The 19,613-nt window shown below is 42.6% G+C and overlaps 1 protein-coding gene across 2 annotated transcripts in view; it reads right to left on the reverse strand.

Annotated features, from left to right (window-relative positions):
* Positions 1 to 19,613, reverse strand: part of btbd8 (BTB domain containing 8) — a 40,341-nt gene that overhangs the window by 20,259 nt on the left and 469 nt on the right. For both annotated transcript variants that reach the window (XM_039691587.2, XM_089134122.1), the window contains exons 2-8: positions 18,348 to 18,506; positions 15,649 to 15,828; positions 15,315 to 15,448; positions 15,016 to 15,133; positions 10,433 to 10,522; positions 6,482 to 6,562; positions 6,269 to 6,365 (exon numbers count right to left, since the gene is read on the reverse strand). In XM_039691587.2, coding sequence (XP_039547521.2) covers positions 6,269 to 6,365; positions 6,482 to 6,562; positions 10,433 to 10,522; positions 15,016 to 15,133; positions 15,315 to 15,448; positions 15,649 to 15,828; positions 18,348 to 18,451 — 804 coding nt within the window. In that variant the 5' untranslated portion in view covers positions 18,452 to 18,506. The remainder of the gene's footprint in view (positions 1 to 6,268; positions 6,366 to 6,481; positions 6,563 to 10,432; positions 10,523 to 15,015; positions 15,134 to 15,314; positions 15,449 to 15,648; positions 15,829 to 18,347; positions 18,507 to 19,613) is intronic.

Genomic DNA, 19,613 nt, shown 5'->3' on the forward strand with positions numbered 1-19,613 from the left:
CGATCGGCTCATCGACGAGAGAGTCTGCGGGGACCCGCGCCGGCATCGAAGAGGAACTAACGCGCCTCCTTCACAGGCTGTTAGCCGCCTGGGTCTCGAGTGGTCTCCTCCCCCTGAGCAACCACCGAACCGCATGGATGGGAAGTTCCTGCACCGGCGCCCGGCCCCCGCCTGCAGCCGGGCTGCACCATTCCTGCCTGAGCTTCACAACGAGCTCACTAAATCCTGGAATGCTCCTCTTTCGGCTCGTAATCGCTCCGATGTGTCCGCTTCGCTGCGCTCAGTGGACAAAGCCGCCGAGAAGGGTTATACTGCCATGCCGCCCGTCGAGGACTCGGTCGCCGCTCATCTCTGCCCGCCCTCTGCTAGATGGCGTTCTTCTCATACGCTTCCCTCTAAAGCGTGCAGAGCGACCTCTAACTTCCATGCCCGCGCCTATTACGCCGCCGGTCAGGCCGCTTCAGCGCTGCATTCTATGTCTGTCCTCCAGGTGCTCCAGAGCGACATCTTGTGCGAAATGGCGAGCAGCGGGAGGAACCCGCCCAGCATTTCGGATTTGAGGAGCGCGACGGATCTTTCCCTTTGCGCCACAAAAGCCGCCGCACAAGCCCTGGGAAAATGCATGGCCGCCCTCTGTGTCGCTGAGAGACACTTATGGCTCACGCTTACCGATATGGGAGAGTCAGAACGCGCCGTGTTCCTCAACGCGCCTATATCTCCTACCGGGCTCTTCGGATCTGCCGTCACGGGCATCGTTGACCGCTTCTCCGAGGTACAGAAAGCGACTCAGGCCATGAACTTGTTCCTGCCCCGCCGCTCTAGCTCTTCGACGAGCCGCTCTCACGAGCCGCCTGCCAGAACCCCACAGCAGCGCCCGCCTCAGCAAGCTCAGCAGCCCCAGCGTAGACAGGGTGGCCGCCCTCGCTCTCGCTCAGACAGCCGGGGGCCTCGACCCAAGATCGCGCTGAAGCCCGATCAACAGAAGTCTGCCTAGCACAGCTGAGAAAAAGACGGCTTTCTCCCGCTGCGGCCGGACCGCCGTCAAAGCTTCGCCCACTGTTAGTCCCCGTCTCACCGCTGACTGCAGTAGTGTTTACCGCCACAAACAAGCCGGTTTCCCTGCCCGCTTGCGAGCGACTAAAAGCCGTTTTCACGGCTACCCAGAGAGTTCACAAAAAGAGCATAAAAGCCTCAAGTGTAAAAAATGTGCCCACAAGCATGTGCTCACGTACACACACAAGCACCTTATGCCCAGGGTCTCTCACAGAGCCCATTCTCACGGAGCGAGCTCTATCCGCTCCAGTAGCAGAGAACATAAGCACGCCCACGAGCCCGTGCGCGTGTCCCCCCTCTGCCCGCTCTGTCACACGGCCCATAAACTCCTCTCTGAGTGTAAGTCCCGTTGCCATCCACATTGTAAGCGTGCCCACACCCAGTGTCCAGCCCGCTATGTGCAGCAATCAGGGCGAAATCGCCATTCAACCGCTAGCCGCATGCTACGAAGCGTGGGAAGCCATCCCCGGCATCTCCCCGTGGGTTTTAAGCATAATAAAGAATGGTTATCGATTACAGTTTCGTCGCCGCCCGCCACGCTCGCGTGTGCGGCTCGAATCCTCTGTCAGCCCGGCCGCTATGAACACGCTTCGCTTAGAAATAGCCAAGCTACTGCAGAAGGGCGCTATAGAGAGAGTCCCGCCATCTATGACCGAGTCGGGGTTTTACGGCCGTTATTTTCTGGTTCCCAAGAAAGACGGCGGCCTCAGGCCGATCTTAGATCTCAGGGCTTTGAACAAAGCGCTCATGAAGAGACCGTTCAAAATGCTCACAGTCAGGAAACTCCTCGCGCACGTCCGCCAGGGGGACTGGTTCATCTCTCTAGACCTGAAAGACGCCTATTTTCAGATCCAGATAAACCCTCATCACAGGCCATTCCTACGTTTCGCCTTCGAGGGCCAAGTTTACCAGTATGCCGTTCTCCCGTTCGGCCTATCCTTAGCACCCCGTACGTTCACGAAGTGCATGGATACAGCGCTCGCCCCCCTGCGAAGTCAGGGGCTGCGCATACTGAATTATCTGGACGACTCGCTGATTCTAGCAGATTCCCAGACGGAGCTGCTGTCGCACCGCACAGCTCTCCTCAACCATCTGGAAGCGCTGGGACTCTCTGTCAACTGGACAAAGAGCGTTCTCCAGCCCAGTCAAACTATTTCGTTCCTTGGAATAGATTTGAACTCGGTCACTATGACGGCTCGCTTATCCACACAGCGCGCGCGCCGTGTTCAGCGCCTAGCCGCCTCTTTTCAGATGGGTACCCATACATCCCTGAAATCGCTTCAGAGGATGCTGGGTTATATGGCTTCAGCCTCCGCTGTGCTACAGCTGGGTCTTCTGCACATGCGCCCCCTTCAACTCTGGTTAAAGAGCCGCGTATCCCACCGCGAGTGGACGACGGGCCGCCAGATGATCAAGATTACTCAGACATGTATCACTGCACTGCAGCCATGGTCAGTAATCGAGTGGTTTCAGAGGGGCGTTACCATGGGGACTTTTTCTCGCCGGAAAGTTATCTCGACAGACGCATCCAACTCGGGTTGGGGAGCGGTTTGCGAGGGCTCACCGGCCGCCGGCCTGTGGTCGAGCCACGAGAGTTCCCTACACATAAACTGTCTGGAAATGATCGCGGTCGAGAACGCGCTGCTGTTTTTCCTCCCGCGCATACACGGTCACCACGTCCTGATTCGCTCCGACAATATGGCCGTGGTATTATACATAAACCGTCAGGGCGGCGTCAGATCCAAGAATCTCTTTCATCTGACACGCCGCATCCTATTGTGGTCCCAGAGTCACCTGCTCTCGCTCAGAGCGACGCACGTACCGGGCCATCTGAACGACGGTCCAGACATGCTGTCCAGGAACCTGGTCTCCCCCGGAGAATGGTCCCTGCACTTTCAAACAGTCCAAACGCTGTGGCGCCTATTCAGCAGAGCGGAGATAGATCTTTTCGCGTCAGAAGAGAACGCTCACTGCCCAATATTCTTTTCAAAGAGCGAGGACGCGCTAGCCCAGGATTGGCCCCGCCGCCCGCTCTATGCTTTTCCCCCGATTTCTCTGCTACCGCAGGTCATTCAGAGAATCAGGGACTCACGCCACTCGGTGCTCCTCATAGCCCCGCGCTGGGAGAATCAGATTTGGTTCCCGGAGCTAACGCGGCTGTCACAGACAGCCCCGTGGCCCATTCCAATCAGAGCAGATCTCCTCACTCAAGCCCGCGGCTCGATCTGGCATCCCCATCCACAGCGCTGGGCGCTTCACGCATGGGTGACCAACGACTACGCGTCGAATTGCCAGAAGGGGTTCTGAACACGATCAAACACGCCAGAGCGGATTCTACCAGAAAGCTCTATGCTGCAAAATGGTCTGTGTTCTCCAAATGGTGCATCGACAAAAATTTGGACCCACGGACGTGCGAGGTTTCGTCTTTGCTAGTGTTCCTTCAGGAGATGCTGGATAAGGGCAGGTCCCCATCCACTCTTAAGGTTTACGTGGCAGCCGTCGCGGCGTTCGTTGAACCCAGGCGCGCCCAGTCTCTGGGCAAAGACGAGCTAATCATCCGCTTCCTCAGGGGAGCCAGAAGGATGAACCCCCCTCGCCCCCCTACGGTGCCGGTCTGGGATCTTTCTATAGTTCTAGAAGCTCTGAAAGCCCCACCGTTTGAACCACTTGAGTCCGTGGAGCTTAAATACCTCTCGTTAAAAACCGTTCTTCTGACGGCACTCGCCTCAGTAAAACGTGTGGGGGACATTCACGCGCTGTCTTCGAGCGCCGCGTGCCTAGAGTTTGGACCGAATGACTCCATAGTCATTCTAAAACCTAGACACGGTTATGTTCCAAAAGCGATTGGTACCCCTTTCAGGGCGCAAGTGATCTCTCTATCGGCGCTGCCTGCATCCGATAGCGAACGTGACGCTGACCGCCTCTGCCCGGTTCGGGCTCTCAGAGTGTACACTACACGCGTTGCCGCGTTCAGACGCTCGGAGCAGCTGTTTGTGTCGTTCGGTGGCCGCACCAAGGGACTAGCCGCCTCGAAACAGACCCTATCCAGGTGGATAGTAGACGCGATTGCCTCTGCTTATGCCGCTAAAGACCTGCCTTGCCCTCTGGGCATCAGGGCTCATTCCACCAGAGGCATGGCCTCATCGTGGGCATGGTCCTGCGGGATTTCCATTCACGACATTTGTGTGGCTGCGGGATGGGCCTCCCCCTCCACTTTTGTCAGATTTTATAACTTGGAAGTTCCAGCCTTACAGGCTAAAATTCTGGCGGTCTAGTACTCACAGCTCTCCTATAGAAGCCGCACTATCGGGAGTTCCATCACAACCGGCTCACCCCTTGTGTTCCCCTATGTGCTTATGCATTAGCCTACACATCACGGCCCGCTTCGCCGGCCGCCTTTGGGCGTTTTTGCACTAGATGATAACGGCCGCTATGCTGGCCGCCTCATTATCTTCATCCACTTAAAGATTCCCCCGGTGTTTTTCCCCCTGGGATGCTTAGTGGTTACTTAGCGCGCACGGCGTTGACCAGGTGTTCCCGTAGCGTAAGCTAGCTTACGCAATACGAGAGAACCTCTCGTAAGAGAACGAATCGGTTACCTAACGTAACCTCGGTTCTCTCTAGATGAGGGAACGAGTATTGCGTTCCCGGCCGTGCTTGCGCCACTAGCGTTTCGCTTCATGCTACAGAATCAACGAACGAGCTGGGAGCGCGACCTTTATACACTGTAGCCACGCCCCTTTTGGCGGGCTGTGGCGCAGTGAGCGAGTGCCGTCCGCTCATTGGCCGCGGACTCAGCGCCGCTCTCCCATAGGTTCGTGCATTCTCTCTGAGCGAACCAATGAGCCGCTAGCTAGCCCGCTCATGGTCTGCCTCAGAAGGGACTGCGTTGACAATGATTACAAAATTATGGAATAATTTTTTGGCTTCAACTTCTCAGCAAAGATGAATCTTTCCCGTAGCGTAAGCTAGCTTACGCAATACTCGTTCCCTCATCTAAAGAGAACCGAGGTTACGTTAGGTAACCGATTCGTTCTATGTTATTGTACTGTACAATTAAATACAATCATTGCTGAGTCTGCATTCTAAAAAACTTTACCTCAGAGCATCCGTTCACTGAATGAATTGAGAATCTCACCTGAAAAATCTAATAACATCAGCTATTGTTATTCAAGCAGCTGATTTCTGTAAATGAATGCAAAACTAAATGCATATTGCAGCATAGGGCGAAGTCAGGATCCATTAGCAACGATTTGAGACAAAAATAAGTCACTTCGTCCAGTGACTCGTACAGTAACATCTGTGATAACTAATTTACTTTTAAACCTGACTTTTCTTGCGGTTATTTCAGTTTAATGAAAAACAAGCATGTCATTAAACGCAACATTTATAGAAATCGAACTTTACCTCATCCATGACAACTAATTTTCGATTCCCGTCTGACTGATTTATCCACGGTGGAGTTGAAAACAACAGTTCCCATCATTCCGCGTTCCTCCACGGCGTCATCAAGCAAAGCCGTTGTTGTTTTTTTGAATGTAGCGCCCTCTAGCGGCATAAAATCTTAAGTATTCCACCTTTAAGGGGAAAACTAATTCCTCAGCATACCTTGAATCTTTCCTACACTTAAACAGATGATAATTATTTTCAAAGAGGAGGGGGAGTGAATGCATTCCCCTTTCAACTGTGTACAGTAGGATGAAATTCCAGGCTGAAATGACAAAAACTGGACTGGTCTGAAAGAATTTTTGAAAGGTGGGAGTAAGAATGAGAGACTCGAAGCACAAACAAAACAACTCTTCACGAATTGCAAGAGGACTGTCAAACACAACACTTCCTGACTTCTTCTGCCCCCCACTAGTGCTTTTGTGTCAGTGAGCGCATGTTCAAGATGATCTGCAGTTACTGTCTAAAAATATGTTACACCTGCATTTGAGGAACTTAAATGGGAGGATTCTTCTTTTGGAGCAACACCAGAGGGATAGGGCCATGTACTTTTGGCTGACAAATTAAATGCTCCACAAAAGCTGAACCAATGCCCAGACTTTCCTCACTCACAAATACAAATCACATAATAATGTTTCCCTAAAGGGTAATAAACAACAAGATGATGGTACTATTGGCACAATATGACAACAGACTCACTGTTTAACAGGACTATTTACACTCCTCACCTCAAAAAGACTGAATGTGTAAACCCTCCCTCTGGTCTTACCTTGGGAAAAAAGCGGCAGTAGTCCCGAGTCAGGACCATCTCTGCCACATCTTTTAGCCCCTCCAGGCCCAACATGTCTGCTGCTAACACAACCTGACTAAGATCAGAGACAAACACACACATCTTGACATTTGTGCAAAATCTGACAAAGCCATTGGATTTTTGTATTTATCACATTGGAAGATAGGAAATGTCACTACAGAGCGTGCTTACCTGACATTTGTTCCTGGAGGGAAGTCTAGGATGGCACCGTACATGAAATGAAGCAGAATCTCCATCTCATCTGGACCCAGACTGATTGACGGACAAAACAAAAAACAGACACACATTAAGATATTTTTGACAAATTACAAACTTAATCCACAGTTACAATCAGTCCAATGGCGAAACAGAATGTCACAGGCAGGTGACGTCATGACCAAGAAAGCACATCCTGAACGACCAGCGTTAGCTTCTGTGCCTCAGCAAGCGCTCCGTGTTAAAACTGTCGTCTGTCCCAATATAGTGCAGAATTAGCCTGACTTTGTCATATTCATATTCTAGTGAGAAGATGAGTCTGAAACTCCTCCATAGGGCTTTGATTATAATGCCGAACAAGGAAAAAAAAAAACGAACCGAACCAGGAAAAAAAAGAACCAGGAAAAAAACCCTCTGCACTCAATTGGATAGTCGGTAGACCTACAACCAATCAGAGCAACGCAGTAAGTCAACTCCTTTGCATAGCGCAGTTTTCAACAATAGAACTTACTTATTTTAGAAGTAAAATAACGAGTGTTGCTTCTTTTACTTGATCCTCCATGATTGCGACCAAAGGAGAAACCACAACGACCACAGGCTTTTGGTGTTGTAGTACTCGAGACTCGGACTCGTCTCGGACTCGGTCTCGAGACCATATTTTAATGGTCTTGGTCTTGTCATGGACTCATGTCCATTTGGACTCGGAATTGACTCGTACTCGAACATTTTTTTTTTAGGACTCGGAATTATTCCCGAGTCCACTCGAGTTCAATTCAAAATATTTTTTCATTATTATTAATGTATGTTAATAAAATATTTCTTTAAATTGATTGACACGCCCAGTGATTGGTGATTTGCACAACTGCGCATGACAAATTGTAATAAAATTACTTTTAACACCACCTACTATGTGGTCTTTTTACCCTAAACTGATCATATTTTTTAAACTCTAAGTAAATTCAGTAAAAAAAAAAAAAGTATTTCTCTAAGTAAATAAAAGTAAATTAGGTAATCAACCCTCACTGGTCTCGGTCTCGACTCGGACTCGACCGTCTCTGGTCTCGGACTCGACTCGGACTCGACTCTCTATGGACTCGGTCTTGACTCGGACTCGACTCTCTCTGGTCTCGGTGTCGACTCGGACTCGAGTGAGATGGTCTCGACTACAACACTGGGCTTTTCATTACGTCCCATCTTCTTAGCGACCATCAGAGCCAGCTGATAAGTTACACTTTTGCCGAATCATGTAAGAAGGACGGCAAAAATATCTGTCCTATCGACAAATGCCTTGATTGCAAAATAAATGCGCTGTAAATTTATTTTACAACAGACGCGAAAGCGTAATCTATACATCTCAATTCTCCAGCTACAGTCATCTTTGAGGGAAACCAGTTAAGCGGTCTTTGATAACGTGATGTTTACGTCCCCGCAGATCATCTGTCAATCATCGTATAAAGCAATCTGATTGGCCCGTTCATTTTTTGGCTGATCATAATTTCTCCTCAATGGATCGAGTCCAGACTTCCCGACCTAAAAAAGGTTGTGGGCGGAGTTCGGGCTGGCATCCAGGCTAGTGCAGAATCATAATTCACATTAATATGGCGATCAAGGGTGTTCAGGGTTGCGTTCCCCATGGTTCTTGCTCTGCTGCTGCTGAGGCAGTGCGGTGATTGAGATTGTGGGGGTCGCAGATGGATCTCACAAAGTGGTTAGAGACTTTTCTCTGCCTTTAACCGAGGGATCCAGTGCTCTCTTGCTGAGATCGAAAGCCTGTGCTACGAATTTTTGTTAAGGCTTTCTGACCACAAGACTCAACTAATCACTGCAATTCTCCATGTGTGATCCTTGGAGAGTCTTTGGCCCCCAGGGATCCAGTTCTCTCTTGCTGGGATCGGAAGCCTGTGCTGCGGCTTCTTCCGACTGGGGAGAGAGCCAGGTGCTTCAGCTGTCCAACTATGAGGAGTTGGATGTGCTGAGCATCGAAGCGGGGGATTTTGAGAACTCGCCATCTCTATCCCCCGAGTAATAACCAGTGCCGTGGCTAAATTAAACCAAGAATTGTTTGACTGAGAAGCAGGGCACTCATCCTAGAAACAAACTGGATAAGCGTGTCTGCAAATGATGGCCATCTTGCAGACATACCAGTGGGACCTGCTAAGAGATCTTGACAAGGTCAAGGGGGTGGGGCCCGACGCAGTTAAAGAGTTACGCCAGGCTATGGTTTTGTCTCTCTGGGTTACCAAAGAGATGGCCAGAGCCATCAGCCGTTCTAGGGCAGCCACAGAGAGGCATCTCTGGTTACATCTGTCTGACATCAAAGAGAAAGACATTTTTTTCTGCATCTCTTTGGCAATGGTATGAATACGGCCATCATGAAGTTTCAGGTGGCAGACTGGTCCTCTCCGCTCACATTTGTAAGATTTTATGATTTGGACTTCACAATGTGCTCTTGTCTTAGGTGTGCTTGCAGTATTCACACAGACATGTATTTGTAAGCATGATGGTTTGGGTATTATCGTTCCCAGAGCGAGTATCAATACTATGAGGCAGCCCAAGTTTGAAAGGGAACATTTTAGGTTACGATTGTAACCCTTGTTCCCTGAGAAGGGAACAAGTCGCTGCTCCGCCTTGTAATACTTCCTGCATCCCTGTGATTGACTTGGTTTGGCTCTTTTGAAGCTAACGCCAGTCATACTGGATAAGCTTTTATGGTTTCCTAATCATGACGTCACCCCCGCCTGTGACGTTCTGTTTCGTCATTGGACTAATTTCACACATGGTACAGACTTCAGACAGACATGCTCATTGCTTCAGACGCAATAACAAAGAGGCATCCCCAAAGCGTCAATACTATGACGCAGCGTCTCGTGCTTAGAATAGACAGACTGGTGTATCCTCAGTGCAAGAAGGAGCACTACCACAGGTCCTTCCTTCCAACAGCAGTTGGAAACTTTAATTGCAGTAATAACACTATGTAGCACTTATTATATCTATTACTTCTATCTAGTATTTTTATTCAATGTGTTTTACCATACTTGTTTTGTTTTTGTTTTTTTGTGGAGGTTCTGTAATAAGTTAATTTCCCTGGTGTGGGATTAATAAAGTCTACTTACTTACTTAGATCAAAAGTCTATTTTTGATACACATCATGGATTGAACTGTCCAGAATGAAACACTGCACACATTATCCTGGTTTTCCCAGACACAGACTGAGCAATTAATAATTGATTGCTGGTGGCTGGAATATCCTCCTCCGGGACAACGTCTGACTAAGAATTCAGATCACACACACGACCTATTAACTTAACACACAGAGTCTAGATTTTTAAAGGACATGGACTGCACGCACAAGGGCCACAGGTTCAATCTAAAACATTATTAAAAGACAAATATGTGAACTATAGATCTTCTTAAATTAAAGCCCTGTTTTGTCATCTTAAAGTCCCAGGCTTTCAGAGATATCTTACTAGAAAAAAAAAAATCAGAGTTTTGGAGTTCTGGAGATAAACATTTATTTCATGATGTGATTTTCCCCCTACTTTCAATTCTTTTACTTCAATGAAAGGTTAAAACAATTTTTGCGAATTGTTTTAATTAAAGATCAAAAGATTAAACAATGCAGAGTTACTTTACAGCCATCTTTGATCATATTTACCAGGGGTGCCAATAATTCTGACCACAACTGTACACATATACATGGAACCAGTAAAAAAGGTAACAGCAAAGCTACAAAGAGATTAATATAATGACTGGCTTGCTCTACATTATCCTTTACATACCTTTGAATGATGACAAAAACTAAACATGACAGAGTATTTGATATTTGTTTTTGTATTATGCGTTTGTGTATGTGTGTTATGTCTTTGGAGGCTAGATGATGAGTTGCAGTGATTTGTCCCATTTTGATGGTTATACGCCATAACCTACCCCTGCAGAGTGATACACTGACGCAAACTCTCCATCCAACTGCCACACAACATCGCTCGGAAATACTGCGAGCGTGCACACAGAATGGCCCTGCGGGAAAGGAAAAAAAAACACAGATAACGTCAGTTTCCCCTATCAGTCACACACGCTTCACGCCACATTGCCCAGGATCAATATTTTGTAAAACAGCCACAAGAAAAGTGTGTGTGCGTGCTTGTGTGTGTTATTCACTGAATGATATGTTTGGGCATGTAGAAAAAATATCAAAAATATAAAGAAGACTGAAATGGAGGGAGGCAAATGTAATGGTTTGTTGAATATTTTAGAAGATGGCGATGACTGTGGCTCTGACTCAAACCTAGTGAGTTGATTACCTTCACAGACACATCCCGATGGCTGTCATGTTCCAAGTTCTTAGAAAGGTACTCTTTGTAATGAAAAATGTCTTCTATAGAGCTGATTTATAGCTGAATTGAATTTTTTGCATAATTGATGAACTCTGCAACACCAGCACTGTTATTGAACACTGAACTGACTTGAGCTGGATACACTATTGCTGTCTGTGACGCTGCTTATAGCTGAATTAAGCTTAATGCATAATTTAATATACTTTTTAGTTATTTAACTAAATTGAAAAAATCAATAGTGAACATTCAAGAGCTGCTTTACAGCTAAAATAGTATTTGTTTCATAATTAAAGAAATTAAAGAACTTTGCAACATTAATACTGTTTTATTATTAATGTGAAGCTGCTTTGAGAAAATCTGTACTGTATGTAAAAAAAATAAATTTGAATTGACTAACCATGTGGATTTCATATGGGTTTGAAAAACTTACGGTTTATCATTTTATAGTCATTATTAAACAGTTTTAAATGTTGCTATCTTGGTTGATCAGATCTGATGGTATGCTGCTGCAGAGTAAGTATGGAGACTTGCTACTGCCAATACATCCAGAGACACAAGCATGTAGCACATAATGATAGCATACATGACATGACCCATAGCAGGTGGAGCTGGGGGAGGTAGAGGGTCTCTGATAGCATACTGCAATACTTTCTAACAGCAAAAACTGAACCAAACCATTTAAATGTTGATTAGCAAGCTCAATGGTTGCAGATGGAACCAATCAGCCTGTGCCATGTAGTGAATAAAGTTGAACCGCTGTAGTCACATCGACTATTTTAACAATGTCTTTACTACCTTTATGGGCTTTGAAAGTGGTAATGGCGTTGCATGTCAATGAAGATTTTTCTTCATTGTGATATCAGGATAATACCTGTAGCATTAAGTAAAAATGTCAGGGTAATACAACTATACATATATATGTATATATATATATATATATATATATATATACATACATAAGTAAGGAATAATTGATGACAGGCCGTTGAATTATTAGAAAAATAATGCACACCCGAGGTAGTAATGAGGTCACGACGCAAAGCACCTTGGGTGTGCATTATATTTGTTTGTTTTAATTCAGAAATGAAAAAAAAAAAAATTATATATATATATACTGTATATATATGCATTTAAGAGGAGCTTCAAGTCATGTTGATTATAAAATAAACTTCTATGTACTTTTTAACAAATTAAAAGAACCGGATATAAAAGAATATTAATAGCATAAAAATAGCATAAAAATAGCATAAAGTCATAAAGACAAAAAAAATATCTAACTGGTTTATGAGGCAACAGGCTTGGGCTATCAAACTACATGTCCCATTATTATCTGAGGCAAAACAAGAATGATAAAATACGTGGATAACACATAAATTACACACTAAATGCACATCCTTTGCTCTTAATTAAATAATTACGATTTCCGAAGACGTTCCAGAATTAAACAGCATTAAACACAGCTGGTGACACTTCATATGATCTACAGTCTTACGCTCTCTTATGTCCCTCATCTTCTCCCTCTCGGTCCTCCTTTATCTCTCTCAACCAACAGCCCCATTATCTGCCATAAACATTCGCTATAAATAGATTATTATTTTACAACGTGTCACTTCTGGTCTCCTCTCAGAACAAACTGCAGCTCTAAAAGTAATGACTGAGGGAACCTAAGAATAACGCTTACAAAAAAAAACAAAAATGGTATAACACATTATTATTAGGACAGATCTGCATGCGCCTGCTAATAGGGGTCTTATCCAGTAAGGGCCTTTTTGTCACGGTCAATTTTGTAGTCAATTTCACATGATGGGAGTGATGGATCTATTTCAGACGAAGCATCCTGGGTTCTATTTTTTGGTTACATTCAGGCAGCCTAAACGTCTAACATTCAAAGAGGAAATACCACAGATCCAACAAGTCATATGTTATACAGTATTCAATTGATGATGACACACATTTATCGACTGACCTACAAAAGTCAGGGACTGTCAGCAGCTGTCGATGATGTTGTAAAATGAAATATGTCACAAATCTATTTATTAAGCACTTTAACTGGCTAATAGGATGTATTTCTCCCTCTAAAATACGTTTAAGTTGCTTTCTGTTGAAATAAAGCGATTCAATTTGCCATAGAAGTTGTTTAAATTAATTATAATGAATTTCTATTGAAAACAGGGATTTTAAATTGTAATATTCATAAATTAGCCATGTGTGAAGTCATAAGTAACTAGTTGTTCTGGTGTGTGTATCCTGCAGTGAGACTGACAGATCTGCAGCAGTCACCTCAAGCCCGACATACTGATCAGGACTGCAGATGTCTCTCTCTCTCTCCATCCATACAACCTAACAACGCAAAGATGCAGCTCCTGGATGATGATGACGGAGAGCCTGTTGCTATAGTAACAGGTCATGGCAACTGCTCTAACCTCTGCGGCCCCAAACAAAGGTGCTTACAAGATAATGACAGAAACCTACACAAATACAACTATGCTGTAATTCATCTTCATAACACAATCATACATGTGTCGCATTGCTAACATCATCAGCAATCACTACAAATTGGTGTGTGGTATGCAAAAAATCATTTTTTGGGAATTTGGTTTTCAATGTCAGATTACAGTATATTCAGTTAGTTTCTTTCAGATTAGCTTTGACTTTGCTGTTTCACGTCGGAGAAACTCTAGTTCTGCCATCTCCTGGGAATTTATGATACAGCAACTTTAGCTGGTTCCACTTAAGTCAGACCATCCAGCACTGAATATCAGAGATGCACAGTACCATACATCAGCTGACACTGGGGATTTTTAAAACTTTTTTATCGGTATCAAGCAACAGTATATTGCAGGGGTGTCCAAACTCGGTCCTGGAAGGCCACGGTCCAGTAGAGTTTAGCTCCAACTTGCAAGTAAATGGCCATTTATCTCATGGACGGATATTAACGGAAGATAGTGAGTGATTACAGTTTATAAAGTTATAATTATGGATATTTTTCTTTCTCTATGATGGATGAATGCTTTTTTGGGGGCTTCCAAAAAAAAAAATTGGTACCATTCACTCCCATTACAAAGCCAGGAAGAGCCAGGATATTTTTAATATAACTCTGATTGTGTTTGCCTGAAAGAAGAAAGTCATATTCACCTAGGATGGCTTGAGTACAAATCCTTGATTACATTATGGAATAATTTTCCTTTTTGGGTGAATTAAAGGATTAGTTCACTTTTGAAAAAAAACTTTTGCTGATAATTTACTCACCCCCATGTCATCCAAGATGTCCATGTCTTTCTTTCCTCAGTCGAAAAGAAATTAAGGTTTTTGATGAAAACATTCCAGGATTTTTCTCCATATAATGGACTTACATGGGAACCAGACGGTCCAAGGTCCAAACGACAGTTAATAACAGTTACAGATGCAGCTTCAAATGTCTTTAAACGACACCAGACGATGAATAAGGGTCTTATCATGCGAAACGATCGGTTATTTCAAAGCTTATTCCAAAAATGTAACTTTTCTAAGGACAAATGCTAGCCTTGCTCTATTCTGTGAGGCGCGTTTGTAACGTCACGTAATACGTAATTACGTTCAAAAGGTCACAGGCGACATAGCCAGAAGTACAGAGTCAGAGTGTTTACAAGCTGAACGCATAGGTTGAACGTGCAAACTAACTCAAACGCCGTTTACAAAAAAGGAATTTAAAAGGTAAAACAACGATGTTGTGATTCTGTACTTCCGGCTACGTCGCCCGTGACCTTTTGAACGTAATTACGTATTACACCTCACAGAATAGAGCAAGCCTAGCATTTGTCCTTAGAAAAGTAAAATTTTTGGAATAAGTTTTGAAATGAACTGGGCTAAGTTAAGTGCTATCAAAATGTCTTGCGCGTCAACGCACAAGGTATATATCAACTCGTCTTAGTTAAGGAAATAACATAGTTTAATGTGAAAAAACGGTAGTATCCCTTTAAAAATCACTTCATGATTTTACACCACAAGTTTTAATTATTTCAAAATCATAGAACTGTTTACTTCCTTGTTTAAAGGAAAAACATACCACATTTTCAAAATGGTCAGCAAACTTTTGAACCCTGCTACATAAATGATTTAAGAAAAGTGAGACCAAAGCAAATCGGTAAATTTACGCAAAAGCTGCAGAAAGTTGGTCAAATGATGATTTTACAGTACCTGTGTGCCGAGAAGACTCTATCTGCCACCTGAATGCTGATGTCAGACATATCGGCCTTGTGATACAGAGCCAAAAGATCTGCCCCAAGCCCAGATGCTGACTCGAAATTCTCTGAACCTAACAAACAAAGAGAAGTTAAGCAGAATGAGTAACAAAGCCACAACGTGTAATCGTGTGGCTATTACTACTCATAAATAGAGAGCAGCACTAATGCAGCTCCAGTAAAGAACAGAAAGATTTCTGCATAGATCTGCAGAGAAACAAATCAGTAAAATGTAACTGGAAATGTTGTCCTTACTTGAGTCAGAGCGGACCTGAGAGTCAACATCAGGGCCATCTTCAGCAGTGCCGTTCACTACCAGCGAATGGCCGTTGTGTATATTTAAGGCAGTACTTTCCTTTGCCAGGCACTTGTCAGCCGTGTACACGTTCCTGTTATAGCAAGAGCAACATGTAACATTTTACCAAACACGTATAGCTCAACTATTTCACAGTTACAGATACAACATTGATCCATAGTTTTATTTTACATTTTTAGGAAAACATTTTTAAAACAGCTTTAGCTTTATTGCAATAATAATAATACTGATTAAGTCGGTTGTGAAGAGTAATACAGAAATGCCATTATGTACTGTATGAAGTCCTTGAGGGCTGCAGGTTCAGTCCCCTGCAGGTGTATGACAGGTGCAGTTGGTTCGGTTCCCAGCAGGAGGTGAGGAGCTCGGGCCAGAAGCACCGCTCTGTGGGCCTTCAGCCGAAACACAGGACCCACACACAGAGTGACATCAGTCTCCTGCTCCTCCTGCAGCAGCCTTTTGCAGAGAGAGATCACAATTATTGCAGGAGAGGGGGTTATGTTCTCTCTGTTTGTTAGTGTGGGTGCTTTTTATAACTGGAATAACATTCTGTCTTTTAACAAACTATTTGCTCAATGGCTCTAACTATTTTGTTGCGGAGAGACAATGCCTCTAACTATTTACACTGTGGAGAGACTTTCTAGATTCTAAATTAAGTATTTTATATATATATATATATATATATATATATATATATATATATATATATATATATATATATATAAAATATGTGGTAGTGTAGCCTAATGGTTGAAGATCTGGGATGTAAACTGAAAGGACTGAAGCCCAGAAAGACTAAGACCAACTAACACTTTCTACATAAACATACATGCAATTACTTTTCTAAAGGTCTGAAGTGTTTTGAATAAAAAATTAAAAAGGTGATCCTATGATAATCTGTAAAATAAGAAATAAAGTCACACTATGAGATAAAGTGTGTCACAATCATGAAGTAAAGTCTCTCTCAATTACAATAAATAAAAAATAAGACTGTCACAATTGTGAGATATAAAGCCGCAATTACCTTTTTTTTACTCTTTTCATAATCTCAGTGACGTTATCTCTTTTAAACGTTTTATCTCAGCCATATATTTTACTGAAACAGGCGTTCAGCATTCAGCACACAACACCACTAATGTGTCTCGAGAGAGTACAAGAACTATCACTAAAGCATCTGTGAGGCACTAAATCTAAAAAGAGAATCTTTACTGATGGAGGCTCTTCCCCCAGCTTCACATCCACATCAACATCACTGTCAGCATCATTTTGGCATCTTCTGCTGCAGTGCGCTGAATCTGGGTGACCCAGAATCCTCTGTTGCCCTAGGCCTTTGTGCTGGGCATTGGTGTGACTGAAGTCCGCTCTCCTCCGATGTGAATACAAAGATGAAGAAGTGGGAGAAAGAGAGTTGCATTTCCACCCTAAATAAAACTGTGGTGAGGACCATCAGTAATAACTACAGTTCCCATGATGCCACAAGCTTCAGATGATAGAAGTGCACAGTACACTACAGGTTGGGATGAAAAGGAGGACATAACCTTTTAAAAGAAATATGTTTGCTTTCTTCTTTCAAGACTAGTAGTGCATTGAGTAGTCTTCATCTCACAAAACAACAATAGCAGGGATGTACTGGCATTACAGTTCAGGGGTGCGTTACCCGAAAGCATCGTTAGCCAACTATGGTCGCAAGTTCCGTCGTTATCAGCATAGTTGAACGAGTCGGTGTTTCCCGAAACCATCATTCCAACGAACATTCGCAAGCATAGTTTCTATATTGCATGACATTTGGAGGTAATAAATCCTTATCTTGAGCAAAATAAGCAGGCTGACATTCAGTACAACCAACCGGTGCCTTTATTTAGAATACATACAAATGTAATTTACGTCTTTTAGTTTGTCAAAAGATTTAATGTACCGATTTTGAAGAGTGCGCATGTGCGAACGTGCTCTACTATGTAAGAATGAGCCAAATATTGAGTCTGGCAATAAAGCAAAATAACTGAGAACAATTAGAAATAGTCCTCAGATGACATGTCCATAATTTATATTAACAAATTTAGCGTTAATTTGGATCTCAAACAGTTTCATTAAAAGTAGCTATTACTCCACCATGTGCGATACTTTGCGATAATAGGTTTCGGGAAACAATCGTGAGCTAGTAGATTTCTTCAACGATGCATCGTACTATAGTAGTGAAGCAGCGAGTTATATCGTTGTACGGGAAACGCACCCCTGGCCGATACTCATTCAATATCGATTAATCGATAATAATTTATGGACGATTTTCCAATTCAAATAATAATTTTGTCTACATAAATTAAAAATAAAACACTGCAAACTAAAATTTAGGGACCAGAGCATTATAATGCACAGTATCAAAAAATAGTCATTCTGAGATTCGCTTAAGATTTCAAATCAACAATGTTAAAATTATTACTAATAATTTTTTTTTTTTGTGGCTTTAAAGATTAACTTAAATGAGTGCCAAATGATGGAAAAAGTATAAATCTAAAAATAGAGGAATGAGAATGCGCAAATAAATCCAATGCTGGCAGAAAAAAACCCCTGTAAAATCAGATGTTTGTACCAATATATTGTGCACCCATAAACTAAAGAACTATTCTAGAGAATTATGTTTATTTTTAGATTCTGATAGCAGTTTTGATCAATGCTATGAACAGAATTATCCATTTCTTTAAAAAATGTCTAAAATATTTTTGTTAAAAAATAAACATTCAGATGGTAGCATATGTTTACATTAAAGACAAATGATCAGAGTTTGCATACAGTGTGAAATCAGCAAAGGGAGTGGCATAAGCTGTGCAAACATTAAAGCAGGTCGGCGTGATTTGACTACACTAATTGCTAAATTAGTGTGTCATATCACAACAGTGATGCTCTATGCTACTATGAGAAATTCATACAAGCTTTGCAAAAGCATAACTAATGTCTTTCATGTTGAAGGTGATAATTACCGGTTCAGGTCTCCTGACAAAGCATTTGCCAGTCGCTTCTTCAGCTGGTTTCTGCATTTGCGCTCTTTAGCTTGAAACTCCCTGGCAGCCTCGGTGGATGACATGTTATTGCCAAACTGCTGAGCACAAACGTCAGCACATTTCTGTCATGATGAACATCTAATGAGAGAAATAAGAAACACAATTCAGAACACAAACACAAATCTGCACATCTTTATTAACAACAAATAAATGAGGGACGCTTTTGTCTAAAGTGTTATAGTACAACAGTAACAATTTTCATGGTCAATCAATGTTTATTATTTATTTGTTTGTTTGTATTTTTTTGGGTCATTGTTTTAATTTAATTTGTTCTAGGTGGGTAGTAGTCCTATATAGGACTAATTGGTCCTATATAGGATAAAACAAAATATATTTCCAATGTCAAAAGTACAACAATGTAATAGGGAAAAAATATCAATGAAATAAATTAATAAAATAAACAAAATAATATTAAAACATATATTACATTACACAATAAAGACAAAGTAAAAAAGAAACAATATTAAATAGAAAAAAGGATGTTGAATTTACAGTAAAAGTAAATGTAGGCCTAACCGACATTAAACGAAACATTTTGGCTGCAATATCAATATATGAAGCAAATATTTAGAAGCATGTTTTCCAAAAACCAATCATATTTAATTGTTTATTATTTGTAAATACAATTAGGAGTGCATGCACAAAAGACTTGCTCTGTCCAAACTTGAGTTTTTGAGTTTAGCAATTTAGAAAGCAATTTAAATTTGTCCAGATAAAGTTGATGGTTATTATGAAAATAAGAAATGACAGGGTAACACAATACTGTCAGCATTTAAATTATCATCACAAAATCAAAATGGCTCAAATAAAAAAAAAAAAAACTATATTAATAATAATATCATATTTAGTTTAAATAGTTGTCAGGGCTTTTAGATTTAGAACTGACACATGGGGTTTGAATGCCTAACGTTACACCCCTGTCCTTTCTTTTACTGTCTATGGTCAGATCTTTCACCACAAAGTCAAACAAGGCTCAGCAGCTGTGAGTATGCACGATTATAATCAAGTAAATTATTGATTAGGTTTTGCTCAAATTACGCAAATGTATGATATATTATAAAGCTTAGAGATGGACACATCTAATCTGTTAGCATGGTTAGCATTCACACCTTTGAGGAGTTTTCAAAACAAGCGTGCTTTCATAAACCACTCATAAAATAATAATATTTACTCAAAATCACTTCA

Source organism: Pimephales promelas, chromosome 8 (genome assembly GCF_988280905.1).
Source record: "Pimephales promelas chromosome 8, fPimPro1.hap1.1, whole genome shotgun sequence".
NCBI lineage: Eukaryota > Metazoa > Chordata > Actinopteri > Cypriniformes > Leuciscidae > Pimephales > Pimephales promelas.